We start from the raw sequence: 23,951 nt of genomic DNA, 5'->3' as shown, positions 1-23,951 counted from the left end.
CGGTCACAGAACCCGTTTTTCACACGGCTGCAAAACGATTTGCCGTACACATCCATTTGCACAGCGACCACATTAATTTGTAAGGTGGGATTTTAATCTAGCGAGGGGTCATCTACCTGAACACTGGCTGATACAAATTCATGCCCATGTGATCAGGTCTAAAATCAGCCCCATTAAGCAGTAGAGTTCAAAGCAAATCTATGTGGAAGTTAGATTACAATATAGGTATTGTAATATATACAGGTGAGAAATACAGGTGAGAAAACTGTAACAGTCTCTCAAATACGGTTTTCTTGTGGTCAACCCAGTTTTATCCAATCAGAAGTGTATCATTTTGTCTTATTCTCTAACAGTACGTCTTATGTCAGTGTTTAAATCAATGCTCAGTCTGCTGTGCCAATAATAATGTATAAGAGTTAAAAATATAGAAAAGGTTTTATAGAACATGTTCAAGCAAGGTGTTCAGCAACAAGGGCAGATCACTTGCTGTGTGTATAAATCCAATAGATCACTTATTACAGTCAGGATAATCAGTCTGTTTGCTGCCTGTAAAGTGCAGAGTTCTAGTGAAAGAACAAGTATATTGGTTGCAAACACAATAGCTGCTCCGGGCACAAATAATATCAGGTGCATCTCTACAGCCTCAGGGTTCAACTCCTGTACTTTAAATCCCTCCCACTGAGCTAGCTCTGATCATTCTTCTTAGGAATAAGTCAGAGGACAGGTACATGTACTTCTCTCTCCAGCTGACACACACTCAGAGGAGTTCTCAACACTAACTGGTAAGTTTATCATTTTACATTATTTCACTTCAATTCTGCTTTCCCTCGGCTCTTAGTTAATCCTTCATCAGAAATATTAGAAACTGTTCAAATAAATATATATATATATGTCATTTCTTTTTTTCCTGCTTCTGCAATCTAGCAGGTGCTTTGCCCAGACATATTTCAATATAAACTTTTGAGTAGGTTTTTTTTTTTTTTTTATAGAACATTGGTTACAAAAATAAAACGGGAATGTCAGGGATATTCAGTAGCTTGAAAAGTGTTTATTTTATTTTTAAATATATATCATTTTTAATGTTCTTCAAAGTTGAAAATGAATAGTAGTCTTTAGCCAGAGATTAAATGAAGTAGAAATAAGGAAGCAGTTTTGCCAAATTGGCTGTTGTAAAGTAAGAGGCATACTACATTCATTGCAGGTGCAATGTTATATCTGTGCACCTGTTACTGGGTAGGACCCATCACACACCTGGGTATGGAAGACATGTTTTTTATTATATTATAATATAAGATATAGAGATATATATATATGTTACATTATTCATTTCGGTTACTAGGTAGGAATCTTGCTAACTGTTGTATTTAGTGACCATAGTAGCTAGCCAATGGATAAGGTCATTGTGCTACAGGAGTTTGGAAACAGTGTTGTAGTTAACATTTTGTGATACTATATGACCATCAGGTTGCTGGCAATATAGTACTTCTAAATAAATACTTGCTGTATGTGTTATTTTATCAGTACTTCATTGTATATATATCACAATATTTCCTATATTTAAAAAGGTCAACTTTTAATTAATCGCCTACTTTGCTTATCTACAGTATATATATATATATATATATATATATATATATATATATATATATATACACACACACACACACACACACACACACACACACACACAAGTGCTTTTAAATAGGTTAAAATTTTGCCCTCAGACTGGTATTTTGGTATCTCCTGAAACTGAAACTCCTTGTTCTTGCGACATACAGGCTGGGTGACAGTGGCATGTCCTTGAGTTACGCAATAAATGCCACATCACAAGGAATTAATTCTAATTTTTTTTTTTTTTAAACCAACTGTGCCTTCTGAGAGGCCACTGGGCAACAGTGCAAGTGATCTACTCAGTGCCCTGTTAAGATACTTGCATTCAGCAATTTTGCTCATACTTCTAGAAATGTATTGAGGTCAGAGTTCTGGAGTGTACATGGTGAGTAGATTGGTTTTCTTCCCTAATCTCCGATATTACAGGCAGGTATGCTGTAGCTGGCACTCTGCATATTGTGGACTGGCATCACTTAACAGTTTTGACTAGATATTACTTTTATGGAGTCTACAATTTCTGGCGCCCTATAAATGTTAAATATTATGAATATGTGTTTGCATACAAATTGGAAATTTCTTTGTATGTTTTGGCATTTAGTTAAAAAGGAGAAAGTTTTTTTTTGTTTTGTTTTTTTTACAATTTACTGGCACAGGCAGATACTGAGATGAACTAGACAGAAACTTGAGTTTTAACTAGAAACAATACACAATACAATTGAATAAGCAATGTCCATTACTGTATGGGAATGCTACATGCTGGCTGTCAACAAATGAACCTCACAAAGTTTGGTTTCTTGTTTGTAGTGACAACAGTAACTTTCAAAGGGAAGTAATTAGCACTGGTGCTTTCAGTATAGCCAGAGACCAGTACAGAAACTGACCAAGGCATGTCTGGGCAGTGAGAGGACAGCCTATACTACACAGATGATGGTGCTATTCTGGTTGTTGTCCCCAGCAATCTGAATTTGCAAATACTATTGTTTGTAACTTATTTAACAGCAGGCCTTGTCAATGAGATCAATACACTATCCAATACTATTATTTAACAGAGACATGTCTTGGCATGCCATGCCAGCAGTGTGCTGGAACCTGTAGTTCCAAAAAACTTATAGATGATCCCTTTGTCTACCTAGTTTTCAAATGCGATTTGTAATACGAGGGAAAAGAATAACACTATAATATATATATATATATATATATATATATATATATATATATATATATATATACAGGTCGAGTATCCCGTATCCGAATATCCGTTATCCGAATTATTCCGAAATACGGACATTCCAGAAAGTGAAAAAAAAATTTTTTTTTTGCTAAAAACTCACTGGGGACATATGTAACAGCATCACTGGGGACATGATATGTAACTGGCACTATATATGTGCAAGACAATGATTGCTTGGCATTCAAATTCAGTGCTGAGATAGTACACACATTTTGTTTCACGTTTTGAAACCTTGTTTTTTGAACAATTAAAATATGTTTGTGTGTATTTTATGTGGTAATAAAATATATTTGTGTGTATATTATGTGTTTATACAGCATAAATGCAAGATACTTCAAAATACATCATTGAAATATTAAAATATTCCGAAATACGGAATAATCCGTTATCCAAAATTCTCCTGGTCCCGAGCATTTTGGATACGGGATACTCAACCTGTATATATATATAATATCTATGTTACTCTTTTTCCTCTTAATACAAAGAACATTTGAAAACTAGGCAGGCAAAGGGAGCACCATACATTTTATGAACCTACTCACACATACTATATATATATATATATATATATATATATATATATATATATATATATATATATATATATATATATATATATATATATATATATATATATATATATCCACACCCAACGGTACGGAAGCGGAGCACTCTCCGTAATCACAAATCAGCCTTGTGAGATTTGTGATTACGGAGAGTGCTCCGCTTCCATACCGTTGGGTGTGGATTCTTTTGTATTATTAGGGGCATGCTGATGCGTGTACCCTTGCTGGGCACCCCATTGCTGTCTCCATTTGGGTGAGAGTGCGGTCTTTCCACTTTGTTTTATTTATTTATATATATATATATATATATATATATATATATATATATATATATATATATATATATACACACATATATATATATATACATATATACACATACATACATACATACATACATACATACATACATAACACACACACACACACACACACACACATATATATATATATATATATATATATATATATGAAGTGCGGCACTGGAATAATAATGTAGAATAAAGGATATCTAGCAACATTTCAGTTTAATGATAAAACTGTTTTCAAGCCGATTATCATTAAACTGAAACATTGCTAGATACCCTGTATTCTACACTATTGTGGGCACCGGATCACGTTATCTGCTGTTGTTTGGAGGGCCAGACGCCAGCGATATAGATATATATAAATATATATATATATATATATATATATATAGATAGATAGATAGATAGATAGATAGATAGAGATAATTTAGATATATAGAGATAGATATCAGTAGAAGTTCATATTCACTTCATAGCTCAGCACAGACAGCAGCTTTTGGTATTGAAAATTAATCAGTCTTCTCATAATACTAATATGAGCTAACCACTTGAATGGAATAAAGACATTTCTTTAGAAATAGGTGCCCCGCGGCTTGCAAGCAATTAGTTTCTATGTTTTCAAGAGTTATCTGTCAGAGGTTTTGTAACAATCATCATTAAAATCATGCTGCTTCAAGCTAGTGATGAAATCACTTTTTTTTTTGTTGTAAATCCTTGCCATAACAGATCTTAAGTCCATAGTCATGAGACTATGCACTCCACCACTTTCTCACGCCTTAAGTATCGTTGCAAATAGAGAGACATGCCGGTACAAGCCATATCTACACTCCACAAGGAAACTGGAAGGAAAGATAATAATATTAACTTCTCTATTGCCTTAGCTAACTCTAAATGTTAAAAATGGAGAAGAAAAACAGCTTGATCTAGCCAGATAACAATTATGACCAGAGTAGGGCAGCAGAACAATAAACTCAGCCAGTTCAGTTAACCCTTTGAGTGCCAACATTGCTGTGCGATATCTCCAAAATATCCACAAAAAATGCCAGCATCGCTCACAGTGACTGTTCTTTTAGTATAAATAAACACAAATACAGCCAAGCCAATTAATTGAAGTTTTCTGAAATATTGCACACCCACCCCTCCCAAAAAAATAAAAAAGATCAGTTGCTGTGAGCGGCGTTGGCATCTTTAGAGGATATTTTGAGGATCTCTCAGAGCAATGTTGGCACTCAAAGGGTTAAAATACACAGAACGGTCTGCTTAAGAATTGATTTTATATACAGCATATATTTTATCCACATATATATCTATAGCTCTCTCCCTCTCACATTTACTGTGTGTAGATATATAATATATATTACATACATACTGTACATATACAGAGAGACCTCTATATCCCTGTCAGATTTTTGTCCCAAGAAGATACACCTGTTTTCTAAGCACAGAAGAGCCAATTGTTCTTCTCCCATACTGCCACCTGCTGTTTTTTTAGTATTTAAAAAAAATAAAGAATAAATTGTAGAGTCTGACTCTTAAGTCAGCAGAGTACATTTTTTATTTTAGTATAATAGATTTTTGTGTACAAATACAAGTCATTTATGTGGGCCCATTTCAGAAGCTCTTGGGATGCAGAACTGTCAATCACCATCTGATGATGGTTGTGACAACAGTAACTGCGGTATTTACCCTTGTTCAGCCAGTTTTTCCAGCCCTGCTTAAACATACACTGTGGTATCCTGGTATGTGTTTTAGGAAAGTCAGTTAAATAACTGGGAGCTGTTACAGAAATCTACATGTAGAGCACAAACTCTGTGCATGATAAAAAATGGTTATTTTCTATGTTTACTGTGGATAAATGTAGCGTTTACTAATGACTTGTCTTTCTGTCATCCGCAGGCCTTGTAGAACCTGCCGTTTACCTAGAGGTTGTCAGGACACGGTGATCTCTTAAACAGAACTCTTCAAAGGCAGTTTGTTGAAAATCCTGGATCTATTCACAAACAGCATATAAGTCCAGTTGTAAGTGGTTTCATCACTAAAATACATAAGATGTCTCTTCTGAAGGAGCGCAAGCCCAAGAAACCTCACTACATTCCTAGACCTCCAGGAAAACCATTTAAATACAAGTGTTTCCAATGTCCTTTCACCTGCAATGAAAAATCCCATCTATTTAACCACATGAAGTATGGCCTTTGCAAAAACTCCATTACACTAGTGACAGAGCAAGACCGGGCTGTCAAGAGTCCAAAGTCAAACTCTCTGGAGCCAAAGCCACCAAACACTGAGGGGTTGGTGAAAGTCACATCTGTAGTCACAAACAGACACATCGTAGCAGATTCAAATTCTCAGCATGAAATAACGAAAGACGATCTAAAAGAGAACGTAGATATTAAAAATAAAGAGGTGGCGTCTCTGCTAGAAAAGCCAGTGAATCATAGAGAAGTGGCTTTACCTTCCCCCTCAGGACACAGTCCAGTCAGTAAACCAGCAGGCATCGAGGGCATTTTAAGGCCTTCGGCTTTCATCCCTGTTGGTGAACATAGGTATCTGAAGCCAATGGAAAGCAGTCACATAACAGAAATGATGCCTCATATGGACTCTGTCAAGGCAGTGCAAAGTATGGGATCTGCTTTCCACAGTATAGAAAGCATGTGGAAAACAGGACTGGTTTTACCAGAGATCAGCCAAAAGGCAACAATTCCTCGGTATATCCGTCCAATGATATCAGAATATGCAGCCCCATTTTATTCTGAGCCAGGTGTCACAACAGTCTACTCGCCATATATGTGTGACAATCCAATGCTATCAGTTTACAGTGCTCCAGACCAGAGACTCTTTCGCCCACACCCAATTCAAACTTCAGGATTGTCTCTACCAAAACCAATAAACCCATCTTTTGATTATAGACTTCTACACCAATTCCAGCAAAATCCCCCAATTCCATATGGGTTTTACAGATCTGCAGAACATTCCTTTTTACCTTATGGCTTGAAGATGTCACATGATCCTAGCTTATCCAAAGACCACACTGGTCAGACAATGGACAATACACCTTTTGTCTATCAGACTCCAAGCCCACCACATTGCTATACTGAGGAAAAGCAGGTTGAAGGTCAAAAAGACATGTCGCTGAGCCAAGCTAAAAACACTAACCATAAAAATGAAGGAGAAGGTGTCAAAATGAGCCCAAGAGCTGGCAGTGCTGCTACTGGGTCCCCTGGCAGACCAAGCCCAACCAACTTCACCCAGACCAGTCAAAGCACTGAAGAAATCTTTGACCTTTCTAGCAAATCTACCTCAACATCAGGAACAATGGATAATTCAGGGCAACACTTCTCAACTTTTAACTTGGTGCAAAAAAGCACAGATTTCCAAACATCGCCAAGCAGAGGAAATTCTCCGAGGTAAGTCCATTTGCAAGTGTTCCAAATTAGCTATTTTATAGACCAGTGGTTGCCAACCCTGGTCCTCAAGTACTCCCAACAGTGCACATTTTCCAGCTCACCCAGCAGGTGCACATTATTCAGACACTTTTTAAAAGATCCACTGGTGGAGATAATTATTTCACTTGTGATTCTGTGTGGAGACCTGGAAAACATGCACTGTTGGGGGTACTTGAGGATAAGGGTTGGGAACCACTGTTAAAGACTAAACAATAATTTTGGATAAATGTTGAATCTATAAAATTTAAGGAGGGCTCTATAAATTAAAATATAGAGCACTCACTTCATTATCATCAACTAAGTTTCCTAGACTTCATTATATTTAAAAAAAAAAAAATAATGAAACAAACAGTAATGATAGAACATCAACTAAGAAACCTGATTAATGTTGCCATTATAGGATGGACTCAGTAAAACGGAAAATAATTGAAGGAATAGTTTTAATGCCTACTTTAAGAATATTTCTTTTTATACTTTAGAAATTCCTTGGTCCAAGAAAGAGTAGAATGTGCACCTTAGTGAGTAAGAAGTAACAAAGCGTTATAGCAACACCCATAAAAACTGACATTTAAACGATGTGAGTTTTAGGCGTGTTGCTATTAAATCTTTGTTACTTTTTACTCACTATGGTGCACAACCAGATCTACCTTTGACCAGCAATCCTTTTGATGTAACTCCCGAGGACGAGAAAAAATTTGCAAGAGAACAGCAAATAGTGAAGTTTAATACATTGCATGATTAAGAACTCCCTTTCACTAATATATATGGTTGAACTAAGATTTGCGCATGGTGATATATATTTCTTCATTGCTTTAGTAATTCCAGGTTTATTTATATTTGTTTTCAGGTTACAAATAGCTTTATTGTAGACCATACGTTTTTTTTTTTTTTCTTCTAATAATAACATTATTAATCTGTGATACATCTTTTATTTCAGTGTGGGGAATGAAGAAGCTTTGTCCGGCACAGGTAGTTTCCTTAGTGACCGTGATGCAATGTCCAGCTGCGAAGACGACTCTACAGTTGTTCCTCTTAATCTTTCAAAGAAACCAGAGTTGGAAACCGTAATCAGTGCTGAACAGCATAGTATTGTTTCTACAGTGCAACCTGTTGGCTTTATGGAGATGCAGGAAATGCCTCTAAACCTTTCTGTCAAAGACTCCAGTAAAAAAGAGTCTATAATGCTCAACTGTGAAGACTCACAGAGTCCAAATCCGGGCTCATTTTCACCTAGCTACATGTTCAAGCCCACCAAAGATACAGCCAAAACTTTTGATGCAAAGACACTAATTGAGAACTGTGACGAGCAAAAGCAATCTGCTGCTGTAGCGCTTTGCCAGTTGGCAACCTACAGCCCTGGTCCGGCAGCACGCATGAGCGAGGATGACAGCTCAGAAAAACAAAGCACTGCAACAGAGCAGGATGACACCAGCCTTCCTGAGGCCCAAAGGACAGAAGGACAGGCAAAACAGAAGGGGCAGAAAAGGGTCAACTCCAAAGAGACAGGGAAAGCAAATTGCATAAATAAAAAAGCTAAAACAGCCGTTTCTAGCAGAGTGTTCACACTGAGGAAACGGCAAAGGGTGCCTTAGAGGGGAATTCAATTAGACCTGGAAATTTAAAGCATGTGAATAAAAGGTGGTAGTTCTGGGTTTTAACACCCAGGGGTATTCAATTACAGCCCCTTTTTGATCAGATAAATTAGCCTGTTGGGTATTAACATATAACCCAAGAAAAGTTCACAGACATATACGTGTTACTTATGTGCTAATGGCTGCGATAACAGGCTATTTATTATACATTTCTTTTCTTCGGGCATTCTCAGACCTGAAAAGAAGTCCCTGTTAACTGCAGGCTGCAGTCAGAACTAATTGAATAAGCCTGAGTGGATCACTTATCCTGCGGTAAATGAAGGTAGCTAACTGAATTCTCCCCTAAGACCGATATTTCTTCTGTCATCCAGAAACTGGGTGTATTCATAACACATTTTTTAAACCATTTCTCTATCTGCATTCAGAGTGGTTAAGCACTAAGTTTTGCTTTTTTTAAGTTATTCATTTGTACAGTTATATACTTAGCGATGACAGAAAGCTATATTTAATTAAAAGCTAATATTTAGCTGATTAATAATAATTAAAAAAAAAAGAAGTAAACTTAAGTACAGTGTCCATTGAACAGGATACAGGTTCATGATTTACGATTATATTTATATTGGTAATATTTATTTTTGTATAAAACAGCACTGCAGGGATTGGGTTTTATGTAAACTTTATGCATTGTACATAGTAAAAAAGGCCTATTTTCTGTAAGTAATGACTGTGCATTATAATATTTCTATGTACCACCACCGTCTGCTAGCTTTCAGCACAAAAACGGAAAAATCAATAAAATTAATATTTGAAACAATGCTCTGTTTGGTTTTGTATGGTTTCTTAAATGCTATATATAAATGATTGTTAGTGGAAAAGATCTGAAATTAATATTTGCAAAAAGCTATGTGTAATACAACATAGTTTTGAGGTTATTTATTGCTTTAATGCACATAATTATGTTAATATTAAAATTGTACAGTCCTTAAAATTTGTTAACTGTTCAGCAAATGTAAGAATGTAAAAAAAAAATTGTAGTATAATGCCAAACTAAAATACAATTTGTGTAAAATGTTTCAGTAACATATTCAAGGTAGTACTGTATAGCCATTTGAAGGTCTCAACCAACTATCAATAACACTGACATTCTTCAGTGAAGTAATTTGTTGTTCCAACATAATATACATTCTCAATTCTCATTACTGATGTTTCAGCCCAAAATATAAAAAAAATTCAAAGTACCATATGCACCCTTTATTGGAAAGAGCTTTGTATGTAGATACCATCATTGTCAGCAGGCTGAAAGGATATTAAAAAAAAAAAAAAATCTTAACCACTCTAAACTGATGGTATGCCCGGAAATTTCTCAGGCTGAGCTGCGATACCGGCACGGGCTGCATCGAGAAACTTCCAGGCATGCCACAGATTAATAGGTGTGCGCCAGTGGTGCTTCCAGCTGTGCACCACCTCTAGTGGCACTGCCCACCCCAACCCCCCTGTTTTGTCCTGCCCTAGGAAAAACAACCACTCAAGGGTTAATGCTGGGTTCTCACCTATAGATATAACTGCAGAACACATGAATGATACATATATATATATATATATATATACATACATACATACATACACACCACACAGCACCATGTGTACGGGTCGTCCATACACACAGACTGATTCGCCAATATATATATATATATATATATATATATATATATATATATATATATATATATATATATATATATATATATATATATATATATATCTATAGGTAGCGGGTGATGGTGCGGCACTCACGGCACTTGCACAGAGACACGAATAGACCAAATATGGATCAACGTTTCAAAATTTATTAATTTTTTCGTCAGGATAATAAGACAATACAAACACCAACCTTAAATAGAGAAGCATCCCACGTGCAGCTCTGGACAGAGTGGCCGGGACGCACACCCGCCCCCGTCCAGGTGACGGCTGACGTCATTACGAAGTAACGTGTCAGACGCCACAATCACCATGGTTACACATAAACAATAAAAGCATCAGACAAGACGTCATAGCAACGGTATCAATGCATATGGTACAGCAAAAAACTCAATAAGCGGTATAATACACAAAAGTGAAAGAACGTAATGTATGTAAGTCTATGAAAATCATTTACGAAATACGCCAAGTGGAAAATGCTCATTGAGCCCACGTGGGGCTATGGTGTCCAGCTGATGGATCCACCATGTCTCCTTACGGAGTAATGCACGAGCACGATCGCCACCCTGTTTATCGGGCGGGATGCAATCAATAGCCCGGTATTTTAAGCTGGACAATGGGTGTTTTTTATGGGCAAAATGCCTGGCGACAGGTTGATCGCTCTTGTCGGTATCAATGGCGTTGCGAATAGAGCATCTATGCATAGACATACGTTCCTTCATTTTTCTCTCAGTTTTGCCCACATAATACAGGCTACAAGGGCAAACGATCAAATATACAATGAAGGAAGAATTACAGGTGAAATGAAAATCAATGTTGTACACCTTGCCAGAATAGGGGTGGTTAAAAGTGCTGCCAGTAAATAAAAACTGACATGTAACACAGGTACAACGGAAATTGCCAACACGGGGCGTACCTAACTACATTTTTTTCTGTCACATCATGTTGAAATTTAACATCAGTTTTGACTAGCAATTGTTTAAGGCTCTGTCCTTTTTGTGTATATAAAAAAGACCGATCGCAATACTATCTTACAAGCCCAAAGCTGTCATCCCACTAAACTCATTAAGAGCTTGCCTTATTCACAGATGCTCAGGTATCGATGTATTAATAGCAATCGTTCTATTTGTGTAAAGCAATTAGATGAGTTTATTTCTAAATTGTGTCAGCGCGGCTACAACCACCGCGATTTGTTGGCCTGTAAAGAGAGGGTGCTGTTACTTGACAGGGACTCATTGTTCCAAAGGAAGGTCCCACAAGAAAAATTACATAATGTCATACCGATGGTGACTCGCTATAATGTTGCCTCCGAGGCTATTGTCTCCACTGTTCGTGATAATTGGTCTTACATACATTACGTTCTTTCACTTTTGTGTATTATACCGCTTATTGAGTTTTTTGCTGTACCATATGCATTGATGCCGTTGCTATGACGTCTTGTCTGATGCTTTTATTGTTTATGTGTAACCATGGTGATTGTGGCGTCTGACACGTTACTTCGTAATGACGTCAGCCGTCACCTGGACGGGGGCGGGTGTGCGTCCCGGCCACTCTGTCCAGAGCTGCACGTGGGATGCTTCTCTATTTAAGGTTGGTGTTTGTATTGTCTTATTATCCTGACGAAAAAATTAATACATTTTGAAACGTTGATCCATATTTGGTCTATTCGTGTCTCTGTGCAAGTGCCGTGAGTGCCGCACCATCACCCGCTACATTGCTATTTGCTGTGCGGGCACCGGCCTGGATACATGATCTTTGGGAGTGCCGGACCCTCGTTGTCTATATCTATAGGTATATATCGACAATTGACTGCGATGTACAGCCAATGCAATATTTCTGTGAGTGGCATCATTCAGACGTATCTCTGGGTATACACAGGCTAACGAACTAGCAATATATTGGTTGTTAAACTAATGGGGACATTCCCACTCTTTCATTTATCACCAAACAAAACCACTTATAAAGTTTTTGTTGGTGAGCAGTGCTCAGTCATGGCTGCCTAACAAGTAGCCCTTCCAGCTATCCTAATCACCTGGCATACTCAGTTGCTACTCGCATCCACAAATTATTCAAGCTACACGTTAGTTTAGGAAAAGGGGATAGGAGAATATTCTAGGACTTACAGGACATGATGTCCATTCACTTATATTTTTCTATAAAAGTTGCGGTGGTGCTATTCAACATATTCCCATCATTCACATATTTATATTTGAGCCCCAGGCAAGGCAAACAGAATATTTAGCTGCAAATACCTTGTAGTCAAAGCCAGAGGAATGTAACTTCAGACAATAGCATTATAAATTACAAAACACAAAGTAAGTGAAAGATAAACTGGTAAAGAACACGCAACCATATTCAGCATTCCACCCAGTATGGTCAGCTTCAATTACATCATCCTACAATGCAAAGGTACACATTTACACTTAAAAGTGGCATGACTGCCTCTAAAAAGGTTTCTTGGGGAAAAAAAGGACATTGGGAAAACCCTTCATAAAAGGCACTTTTCTTTCAGATGTGCCGCTACTGCGGTATTCCTAGCCAATATAATACAAATGAAATGTTGGCAGTTGTGAAGGTCACAGTTCTCAATGAAAGCGGATTTAATTGCCAGTAGGCTTGCTAATCAGACCACTGGCATAACTACAATGGGTGTAGGGTGTGTGGTGCACACAGGCCCCTGGGTTCACACACCCTACACCCAATTTCCAGGGATTCGCGCATGCGCTACTGAGGTGTCCTCAGGATCACAACACAGGTGCCATGTTCTTGGACACTTGCGCATGCGCAGTAGACTCTAGCATAATTCTGTCAATCACTGCACCTACTGCAGAATATACTGCACCACCTCTGAATCAGACACATAATCATAAATGCGGCAAGTAACTTTCCAAAACAATTTTTTTTACCTGTAAAACAACTGTTTATTAAGTCCAGAATGAAAACTTAAGCATTATGGGTACTTATATGTTAGTTGGGCACCCACTAAGCTACTTGCTTAGTTTTCCGTGCCCGCTCGCCACGCTTAAGGCACTATATAAAATCAACTCCATGCCGACATGGATAGTGGGGGTATGAGCGTACTAACTATAGTGGGTGCCCAACTAACATAAGTACTGCATTATGAAATCAATAATAAAAATAAAAGATAAGTAAGGCGTAAACTTAAGAGCTACTCAAAGAAAGGTAGTATTGTCATTGACACCATACAATACTGCTCTGATCTCTGTAGAATATTGGGTACGTTCGCACTAGGGACCGATGTTGAAGCACTGTGTAAGCGCATATCCGCTTATGTGCATGTGCCTTCGGCTGCGTTTTCTGGAAGTACCCACCAAAATGCTGGGCGTCCCCCATGCGAAAGCAGGCAGGCACCTGCCTTCCGGGGGCAGGTGGCTGACGTTACAGGCCACCCACCCAGTTCTTAGACCTGGACGCCGCAAGTCTAAGTCAACCCACATAGACTTAAATATGCGAGCAGGGTAGAAATAATTTGATGGTCGGTGACCATCGAATGATTTTGGCCCCACACGCTACCCTGCGAATGGATGTGTATGCGGCAGGCAGCGTTAGAAGGTTCGCTAAGCAACAAAATACCGCTGCTTAGCGAGCCAACCAGAATGACCCGCAATGTGTATGCCAAATTTGCATGGAAGGGAGGTTGGTGGCCCTAACCAGGAAGCAGGGGCATAATCAATGAGTGTCGTGTTCAGCACATGCATAGAAGCATTTACTAAAAGGATGGCCAGTTAGGTCTTTCCATTAAATAGACGGTTTCAAGGCTGTTATCCTGTGATCAAAGGTAGCCATCCTGACTTAAGGGAATGTTGTGAGCGTGTGTGAGGGAACCTCTATCACTACTATATCTCTTGCACCTAGCATGAGGCTGTACAAGCATAGATACTAATAAAGATTGGTGCTTCTTCTGGTGTAAATGCACTTGGAGATTTGCCAGTACAATGTTCTCCACACACTTTTTTTGTTGGCCGTTCAGTTCAACAACTCTGTAGACAAGCACAGTGATGCAGCCGACAGTCACACAGATCTCTGGCATCTGATACTGTAACAGAGTTGAAATTTGTGCAGCACTGACCTGTGCCTCACAATACTGTGAAGTGGCTGAAAGTTGTGCAGTATGACCCCCTACCTCCCGATGCATTTCATATAGAGGTCACTGCAGAGCAACTTTTTGCTCAGTGAGTCGCAGTGTCAGACAGGATGAGAGATTCCTCCCCCTGTATATAAAGGTTCTCAAGCAGCAGCTCCCTCCCCAATGGGAGGATGGAGGGAAGACCATCAGGGTGGGGTAAGAAAAATCATTCACGTCCTGCAACCAATTTTATACTTTGGATTCTGTTGATATCGGGAGCACATATAAACACATTCATCCAACATTGGGTGCAATGTTTTCCTCGTGCCCAATTAAATTCTCCTTTTTGTGTTTAGATGTTGAACATGGTGCATTATTTGTTTTGAAACTATATTTTTGTGGGACCCCTAGTTGACACAATTTTCATGCAACTCCCCATTCTAGTTTATTATTTTCATAGTTTAAAATTGCAGGACTTTTATTTTTAGAATTATGATTGCTGAACTCAGTTTTTCATTCATTATAGGTAATAGCTTAATGAACACATATACATTTTTAAAAGTGACCCAGATGCTGCACAATTGCTTTTTGGTCACAAATAATTAACATTCCACTGAAACTGCCCTGACCAAAGTCACTAACGATCTACTATTAGCTAAATCCAAAGGCCTCTTTTCTATCCTTATACAGCTTGATATGTCGGCTGCCTTTGACACTTTTGACCACCCTCTCCTGCTCAACACCCTTCGCTCCTTTGGCATCACTGGCACGGTCTTCTCCTCATTCACCTCATACCTCTCCGATCGCTCCTTTTCCGTCTCCACTCTGAGCTCCTCCTCTCCTAGTACACCGCAGCCAGTTGGTGTTCCCCAATGGTCAGCCCTTGGCCCTCTCCTCTTCTCCCTCTACACCACCTCCCTGGGCACCCTCATCAGCTCCTACGGATTCCATTACCACCTTTATGCTGATGATACCCTAATCTATCTCTCCTCCCCCGACCTATCCCCATCACTACTGTCCAAGGTCTCCGAATGCCTCACGGCCATCTCAGCCTGGATGACTCAACGCTTCCTGAAACTAAACATGGCTAAAACTGAACTTCTAATCTTCCATCCCCTGAACATCCCCTCTTCTCCCACTATCTCCATCAGCATTGGTGAAACCGAGATCACCTCCACTGACCAAACGCGCTGCCTCGGTGTCATCATTGACTCCTCCATCTCTTTCGCCTCCCACATTCGTGCTCTCTCGCAGTCTAGCCGCTTTCACCTCCGTAACATCTCACACATCAGACTATTCCTCTCCACTGACGCGTCCAAAATTCTTATTAACTCTCTTGTCATCTCCCGCCTTGACTACTGCAACATCCTTCTCTCGCTATGTACGGCACTGTGGACACTTTGTGGCACCTTATAAATAAACATACTACTACTACTAAGTACAGATTAATGTGAATGAGAACTTGTGTACTCTACGACTAAAACCATTTTAATGAAAGGGCATGAAGCAGGGCACGCTAATACCCCTTTCACAACGATAATGCCAGTTCGCACCCGGGATTTAGACAACGGTCTGTCACAGGAGTGACTCAGCATTTGCGATGTTTAGCCCCCACTGCGACCTGGCAATAACCCAGGTCGCTGATGTCAGAAAGGGGGCGTGGTATAATCAGAGGGCAGGGGAGGAAGAAGCACTTGGAGTGGATGTTGCCTCCTCCCTACAGTGTGAACGGGACCTGGGTCCTTAACCCTTTTTTTAAACTTGGGTCAGAATGCCGGGTTGCTGGACCTGGGTAATTTCAAAAGGCCCTTTCACACTGCACCCCGCCAACAACCCTCGTCGATACAGGGTTTCTTTGTGTGTAAGGGGTACAAATAATCTGATGCCGATTTCACTAGAAGGACCAGATCCTACAGACTTTGATTATGAAAAGGCTACAGACAAGATATATAAAGTGCTAATCGAGTTTAAATCAATATAAGGTCAAGATATCAACATTTGATTATTGCAAAGGCCTCCACCCAGCTAAATGATGCCAACCGGTTATCATTATGCTTTATGTGGCATCACAGGGGATCAGCAGCACCCAGTTACAGAGTACATAAACAAATAAGCAAAACAGAGACTTACAGTTGAATACAATAGACGAATACAGGGCACATAAAAATAATTGCATCAACAGATGACACTGGTTGGAAAAATACTCTGCAGAGAACACTGTAGTATTACATTTTATTATCACACCAGAAACCATTGAGTTTTACAGAATCGTACCAATCACAGGAACTAGCCCAGGAAGGGCAGCCTCGACAGAACTAAGCAGGGAAGTCTGGGTATATCTGGGCAAGTCTTGTTGGGCACCTTATACCACCTGTATATCATTTTGCATACATTTAATTTATTCTGACAAAGAATGAGCGGAGGATGGCATTCGCTCTCTGATTTCTGCCCAATATTCATGCTCTGGCTGAATATTGGGCAGAAATCAGAGGGGTTGCTTCGCCAAAGTGATTATATGGTAATTAGGGATATAGGGCAGTTGTTCTAAACCCTGGTACCCCCAACCTGTAACAATTGGTGATATACAGTGCACCAAATGGGTGACTTGTAAAACCTGACCTGTTAGGGGTACTTGAGGACTAGTGTTGGGAACCACTTATTTAGGGCATATTTTTATTTTGTTGTTCAAAGGTGTAATTTGGACAATTTTTTGCTTGGGATTTCAAATTTACTGGATATCTAAGAAGAGCAAAAGCACTATTTTTTTCTATATTACATCTGTTATATACCAAATGCCAACCGGCATGGTTGGTTCAAATCAGTATTACGGACTTCTATGTGTGGCTATGCAGACAGGTAATATTGTTTGAAGTAGGATATTTAAATCTCACTCTTGCAAAGGACTCTGCAATATTTAGAAACATACTCAAGAACAACTTTAAAATAAGCTGCATCTCACAACAAGACCAAATTGCATGTATGACACTATAAGCAAATTTTAGCCTTAATGACTGCACATAAAACAACAACTAAGCCACTTACCATCTGGAAGCCGCGAGGGAAGCAACAGACCTCTTCTGCCCAACTCAGCCAGTGCCAGGCAGCCACCATGCCAGGCATTGTTGGTCTCCTGAAAACTATTGAGAGAATAAATTATTAAATTAGCATAGACTATTGTACGTCATTATTTACTACTAGTGGAGAAAGATGCATCAGTAGCCATATAAAATAAAAATAAAATTATCAGACGATTTAAGCTATAGCTGCAGCATAGCTAAAGAGATGTAGACACATATATATATATATATATTATATAATGTGCGTTGTCCCGGCACTCTGGTGTCCCCACGGACTCACTGGCTCCGCTGCCCTCCGGTGGGATATATGGATATCCTGTATAGACTTCTTTGAACAGGCGGCACTCGGACACTGGCTTAATAGCGTGAAAAAAACTTTATTTGTGACATCTATGTTTCGGGGCTCTTGTCCCCTTCATCAGGATGATAACAGTGTGTATAGTGCAAACAATTTATAAGAAGGAGGAGGGGTAAATCTTCTTATAAATTGTTTGCACTATACACACTGTTATCATCCTGATGAAGGGGACAAGAGTCCCGAAATGTAGATGTCACAAATAAACCAAATAAAGGTTTTCTCACGCTATTAAAGCCAGTCTCCGAGTGCCGCCTGTTCAAAGAAGTGTGTGTATATATATATATATATATATATATATATATATATATATATATATATATATATATATATATATATATATATATATATATATTATGTGAAGAAGGCGGCACTCATCAGTCTCAGTAAGGTGAAGTAAAAAAAGCCTTTAATCCGACGGCGTTTCGGGAATTAACCCGTTCTCAAGGACATACGTATGTTGCCGAAACTCCTATATATATAGGAGTAGCAGGAGTCCGGCACACACGATAGCGCCTCAGCGCTGTACAGAGCAATACTTCATCGGGTGCCTTCACTGTATATGTAGATACTTGTGGTTTGGAGGTGCGGCACTCCCAGTATAAAAGAAGATGCGGTACACTGAATCAGGTTACAGTGTTTCAATGTCGTTTATTTCGACATTTTCGTCAGGTATACAAAGTAACAAACATGTACATACATTTATACCCCCCGTGTGAACGTGATCCAGTGTGTCTTTAGACGCCGGAAGATGACGTCAGGCCCCTAGGTCTGCGTGCTACCATCACCATGGATACAATACAAGATACAAAAAACATACACACAGCGATCATTACATCTGATTGCGCACTGCTAATCAAGTACACTGTACAAAGTATTAAATATAGAGTAATAAGAATAAATGATATGATCTAATAATGAGAACAACAGCAGTCCCAGGAGATCAATAGGTGCGAGCCTGTTGACAGAACATACAATCAATGCGCATACAAATCAATTTACTTAAAGCATGTAGATCATAAAAATCTTTGTACATATATCATAAGGCACATAGAACTTATACTAGAAACCACGTTTCAGGTAAGCCAAACTAGAAGGGACATCTAACACTACGATCCCTATGTCTTACAAACTAGGAGAATGTATGAGAAATTGTAAGGCAATCGTAATAAAACAAGTAAGCAGCATGGTAAGTGGACTAGGTAGTTATTATTTTCTGGTCAAACAGCTAATTCCCAGGTATTCATTCAGACCCCTAGGAAATATCGTGTCCAACCTATGGATCCACCGGGTTTCACATTTAAGTAGCTGTAACCCCCTGTTGCCTCCCCGTAAGTTCGGGGGCACATGATCAATCATGCGATATTTAAGCGATGGTAATGGATGAGGTATGGCTAGTGACACTAGACGTTAAGAGCCTCTATACCGTTATCCCTCATACCGCTGGTATAGAGGCTATTGGTGTGTTTTTGCGTGCTCAGGTTGATTACACTGGTCCAGATATTAACTTTCTATTGTCATTGATCCAATTTATTTTGACTAAAAATTATTTTATCCATGACGGAGGATTCTGGCTGCAGACTAATGGTTGTTCCATGGGATCGAATGCAGCACCTGCTTACGCAAATATTTTTATGTTCCTCATTGAACAAAAAATTTTCTTTGATGATCCTACCATTGCAGCCAGAATTCTCCTATACCGTTAATTTATCGACGATCTGCTCATTTTTTGGGCAGGACCGATTGGTGACCTAATTGTACTTGTTGATAAACATAACATCGGTGAGAGTCCGGTTAAATTCACCATGTCTTATGACCAGTGTTCCATTCACTTTCTTGATGTGGCCATACATTTAAATGGGGGTGTTATTTCAACCACATTGTTCCAAAAAGAGACCGATAGGAACAATTTGCTACACGGTTCAGGTGCCCACCCAAGGAGTTTAATCAAAGGCTTACCATATTCACAAATGGTCCGTATCAAATGGATCATTTCTGACCCAATTGAGGCAGACGTCCAAATAAACATCCTTATGGACAAATTTCTGGATAGGGGCTATAAACTTCATGACTTAAAAGCAGCCAAAGACAGGGTAGCACTCTTATCCCGACATCAGTTATTAATGCCTAAATCTACAAACATCCAGCCTACACAAGAAATCATTCCGTGGGTGACAAAATTTTCTAGTGCAAGCCCCACTATTAATAAAGTTTCTAAAAAACTGTGGCCAATAGTAGCTACGGACAGGGACATTAATATTCCCAACTCGAGGCTAATGTCATGCTACCAAAGGGCCCCCCAATCTACGTGATATATTAGTGAAAACCGATATATCGGCATTTGGACAACAAAAGAAACCTCCACCCAGAGGCTGCATTAGATGTACTTGCACTGTCTGTAGTTGTATGATCCCAGGCCCGTTGTTTTACCATCCACATCGGGGTACAAAATACACCATAAGACACACACTCAGTTGTGAGTCCCGTTATGTTGTGTATCAATTGATCTGCCCGTGCGGCTTATCGTAAATCGGTAAGACCGAAAGAACCTTTAAGGAGCGGATCACTACCCATAGATCCACTATTCGGGCTGCTCTATCAGGCGGCAAATGTGATCTGCCGATACCCAAGCATTTTTTAGCCATGAAGCATTCATTACCATCGCTTAAATATCGCATGATTGATTATGTGCCCCCGAACTTACGGGGAGGCAACAGGGGGTTACAGCTACTTAAATGTGAAACCCGGTGGATCCATAGGTTGGACATGATATTTCCTAGGGGTCTGAATGAATACCTGGGAATTAGCTGTTTGACCAGAAAATAATAACTACCTAGTCCACTTACCATGCTGCTTACTTTGTTTTCTTACGATTGCCTTACAATTTCTCATACATTCTCCTCGTTTAGAAAAGACATATGGATCGTAGTGTTAGATGTCCCTTCTAGTTTGGCTTACCTGAAACGTGGTTTCTAGTATTCTATGTGCCTTATGATATATGTACAAAGATTTTTAAGATCTACATGCTTTAAGTAAATTGATTTGTATGCGCATTGATTGTATGTTCTGTCAACAGGCTCGCACCTATTGATCTCCTGGGACTGCTGTTGTTCTCATTATTAGATCAGATAATTTATTCTTATTACTCTATATTTAATACTTTGTACAGTGTACTTGATTAGCAGTGCGCAATCAGATGTCATGATCGCTGTGTGTATGTTTTTTGTATCTTGTATTGTATCCATGGTGATGGTAGCACACAGACCTAGGGGCCTGACGTCATCTTCCGGCGTCTAAAGACACGCTGGATCACGTTCACACGGGGGGTATAAATGTATGTACATGTTTGTTACTTTGTATACCTGACGAAAATGTCGAAATAAACGACATTGAAACGTTGTAACCTGATTCAGTGTACCGCATCTTCTTTTATACTGGGAGTGCCGCACCACCAAAGTAAGTGTGTGTGTGTGTGTGTGTGTGTGTGTGTGTGTGTGTGTGTGTGTGTGTGTGTGTGTGTGTGTGTGTGTGTATATATATATATATATAAACTGTGTATCCAAAGATACATAGAAGACAGCACTCCTTGATCCTTTTAAAGTCCAGTGTAGCACAATTTATTTAATCCATAAAGTTGAGCATCAGACTTATAGGCAAAACATGGCAATCTTATGCCTTTAGTAATAGTGGGGGTCACAAGCATATTCACCCATCCTTGCAGTTTATGACACAAGCAGTCGGCAGTCAACGGTTCCGTTTCGGCTGGAAGCCTTTCTCAAAGACTGACCCAAAAAAGTATACATATATACACACATATACATACATACATACATATATACACACATACATACATACATACGGGATGCGGTCATTTGGTCTACAGCATTATGGTAGACCGTCATTAAGTCGACACCATTAGGTCGCCATGGGAAAAGGTCGACATGGGTCTAGGTCGACATCGGAAAAGGTCGACATGGTTCTAGGTGAACAGGTCATTAGTTCGACAGTGTCTAGGTCGACAGTCAAAAGGTCAACATGGGGGTTTTTTTTGAGCCGACATGTGCCGACAGGAGGTATTTCATGCCCTGCAATCCACTAGGGCTTGGTGGAAGAATAAAGTAGTGTGCTGAGCGTAGCGAGGCACCGTGCCCGACGCATTGCGAGCGCTGCAAGGGGATGCGGTGCACTTTAAACTGTGTCCATGTCGACTGTGTTCACATTCAGGTAAAAAAAACAGTGAAAGACCCCCCATGTTGACCTTTTCACTGTCGACCTAGACATTGTCGAACTAATGACCTGTCAAACAAATTACCTTTCAACCTAGAACCATGCCGATCTTTTCCCATGTCGACCTTTCCCCATGTCGACCTAATGACTGTCAACCATCATGCTGTAGACCAAATGATCCCAACCCCATAGATACATATATACATACATACATACATACATACAGGTAGGGGGGAGGTGCAGCACTCCAAGCGTCTTGTAAAAAAAAACATTAGACAGGCATAGTTGGACAATGTTTCATTGCCTTTAATTATTATTATTATTATAATTTTATTTATAAGGCGCCACAAGTGTTTCGCAGCGCCGTACAAAGGAACAATACAGGGAGACAAAGCTTGGCATAACATTGAATAAATAACAAAAATACAGTACAAATAAATAGCGCCACAGTTCAATACACATTACAGCTTAAATGTAAGTAGTGAGGACTCAATCAACATACAACTAGAGGCTTGAGGCCAATGATGGAGAGGAGTATGCCTACAAAGATGGTCACTGAGTGTTGGAGTATAGGAGAGCTGTGAGTGAAATGTGAAGAGAAGTGGGCTTTGACAACAAGAGGGAAGAGGGCCCTGCTCGGAGGAGCTTACAATCTAGTAAGCTCTTCCTTGTATAGAACCCATCCATACAATTGTATAGATGGGTTCCCAGTTTAACATGATATATACTTTCTTCAGATCTCTTCAGTAAGATGGGACTGAGAGCACACCAGATCGGGGTTTCCTGATATGACTATTGCAGGAATGTTTAAGTCATACTGGGGCAGATGTATTAAGCCTTAACAAGAGATAAATGCCAGGGTGATAAGGAGAGATAAACGTCCAGCCAATCACCTGCTAACTGCCATGTTACAGCCTGTGTTTGAAAAAAGTCAGTAAGGAGCTGATTGGCTGGATGTTTATCTCTCCTTATCACCCTTGCATTTATCTCTTGTTATGGCTTAATACATCTGCCCCTTATTGGCAAATGTTCTTGCATGCACACTATCCAGGCCAATCAGCCAATTATCATTGGCTCATGAATTGTATAGTGTGTACCAAACTTTACACTCTTAAGGTGCATACACACTGTACAATTTTTTTGACCAATTTGGTTGAAAGACATTTCCATTGAACCCAGTGTCCTGGACGAAAGATGTTGACAAAAGATATTGTCAACAAACAAACGATGAATGATGATGCGCATACCCGCCAGTTGTTCATCAAGATTGTTCGTTAACTGTGCATGCAGCTCAATTTGAATATCTTTCAAAAAGAGCCTATAAAAACTGTAGCTAGATCTTTCTTCTTTCCTCTGTTGTCAATATCTTTCGTCAACATCTTTAGTCCAGGACACTGGGTTCAATGGAAATGTCTTTCAACCAAATTGGTCAAAAAAATTGTACAGTGTGTATGCACCCTAAGTTGTTGTGTCCCCTTTTGCTAAAAGTGCCCATACACTATGGCAATGTATATTTGAATTGGTTCATTTTGATGGGATTGCAGCAATATATTGCATAAAAAGCATCCAAGTCGCATGTATTTTGAGATCAGGTCTGATGCGATGTGCATTGAACCTGTGAAAAACCCCATGTCGACCTAGACATTGTCGACTAATGACCTGTCAAACTAATGACCTTTTGACCTATAACCATGTCGACCTAGACCCATTTCAACCTAATACTGTCGACCATCATGCTGTAGACCAAATGATCCCA

General features: G+C 39.4%; 2 protein-coding genes across 2 annotated transcripts in view; one reads left to right on the top strand and one right to left on the bottom strand.

Annotated features, from left to right (window-relative positions):
- The window catches only part of TBCD (tubulin folding cofactor D), a 282,149-nt gene that overhangs the window by 193,214 nt on the left and 64,984 nt on the right, over nt 1-23,951 (bottom strand). Inside the window, exon 14 of the mRNA XM_083148360.1 lies at nt 17,579-17,673. Within this exon, the coding sequence (XP_083004486.1) occupies nt 17,579-17,673 (95 nt within the window). The remainder of the gene's footprint in view (nt 1-17,578; nt 17,674-23,951) is intronic.
- ZNF750 (zinc finger protein 750) lies at nt 631-9,565 on the top strand. Its single transcript, XM_083148359.1, has 3 exons — nt 631-782; nt 5,613-7,120; nt 8,097-9,565. Exons 2-3 carry the CDS (start codon nt 5,766-5,768, stop codon nt 8,749-8,751), a joined length of 2,010 nt encoding a protein of 669 aa, XP_083004485.1. The 5' UTR covers nt 631-782; nt 5,613-5,765; the 3' UTR covers nt 8,752-9,565.

Source organism: Crinia signifera, chromosome 6, assembly GCF_055691185.1.
Source record: "Crinia signifera chromosome 6, ASM5569118v1, whole genome shotgun sequence".
Lineage (NCBI taxonomy): Eukaryota > Metazoa > Chordata > Amphibia > Anura > Myobatrachidae > Crinia > Crinia signifera.
The sequence above is the reverse complement of the archived record's forward strand: the minus strand, read 5'-3'. Positions and strand labels throughout refer to the sequence as shown.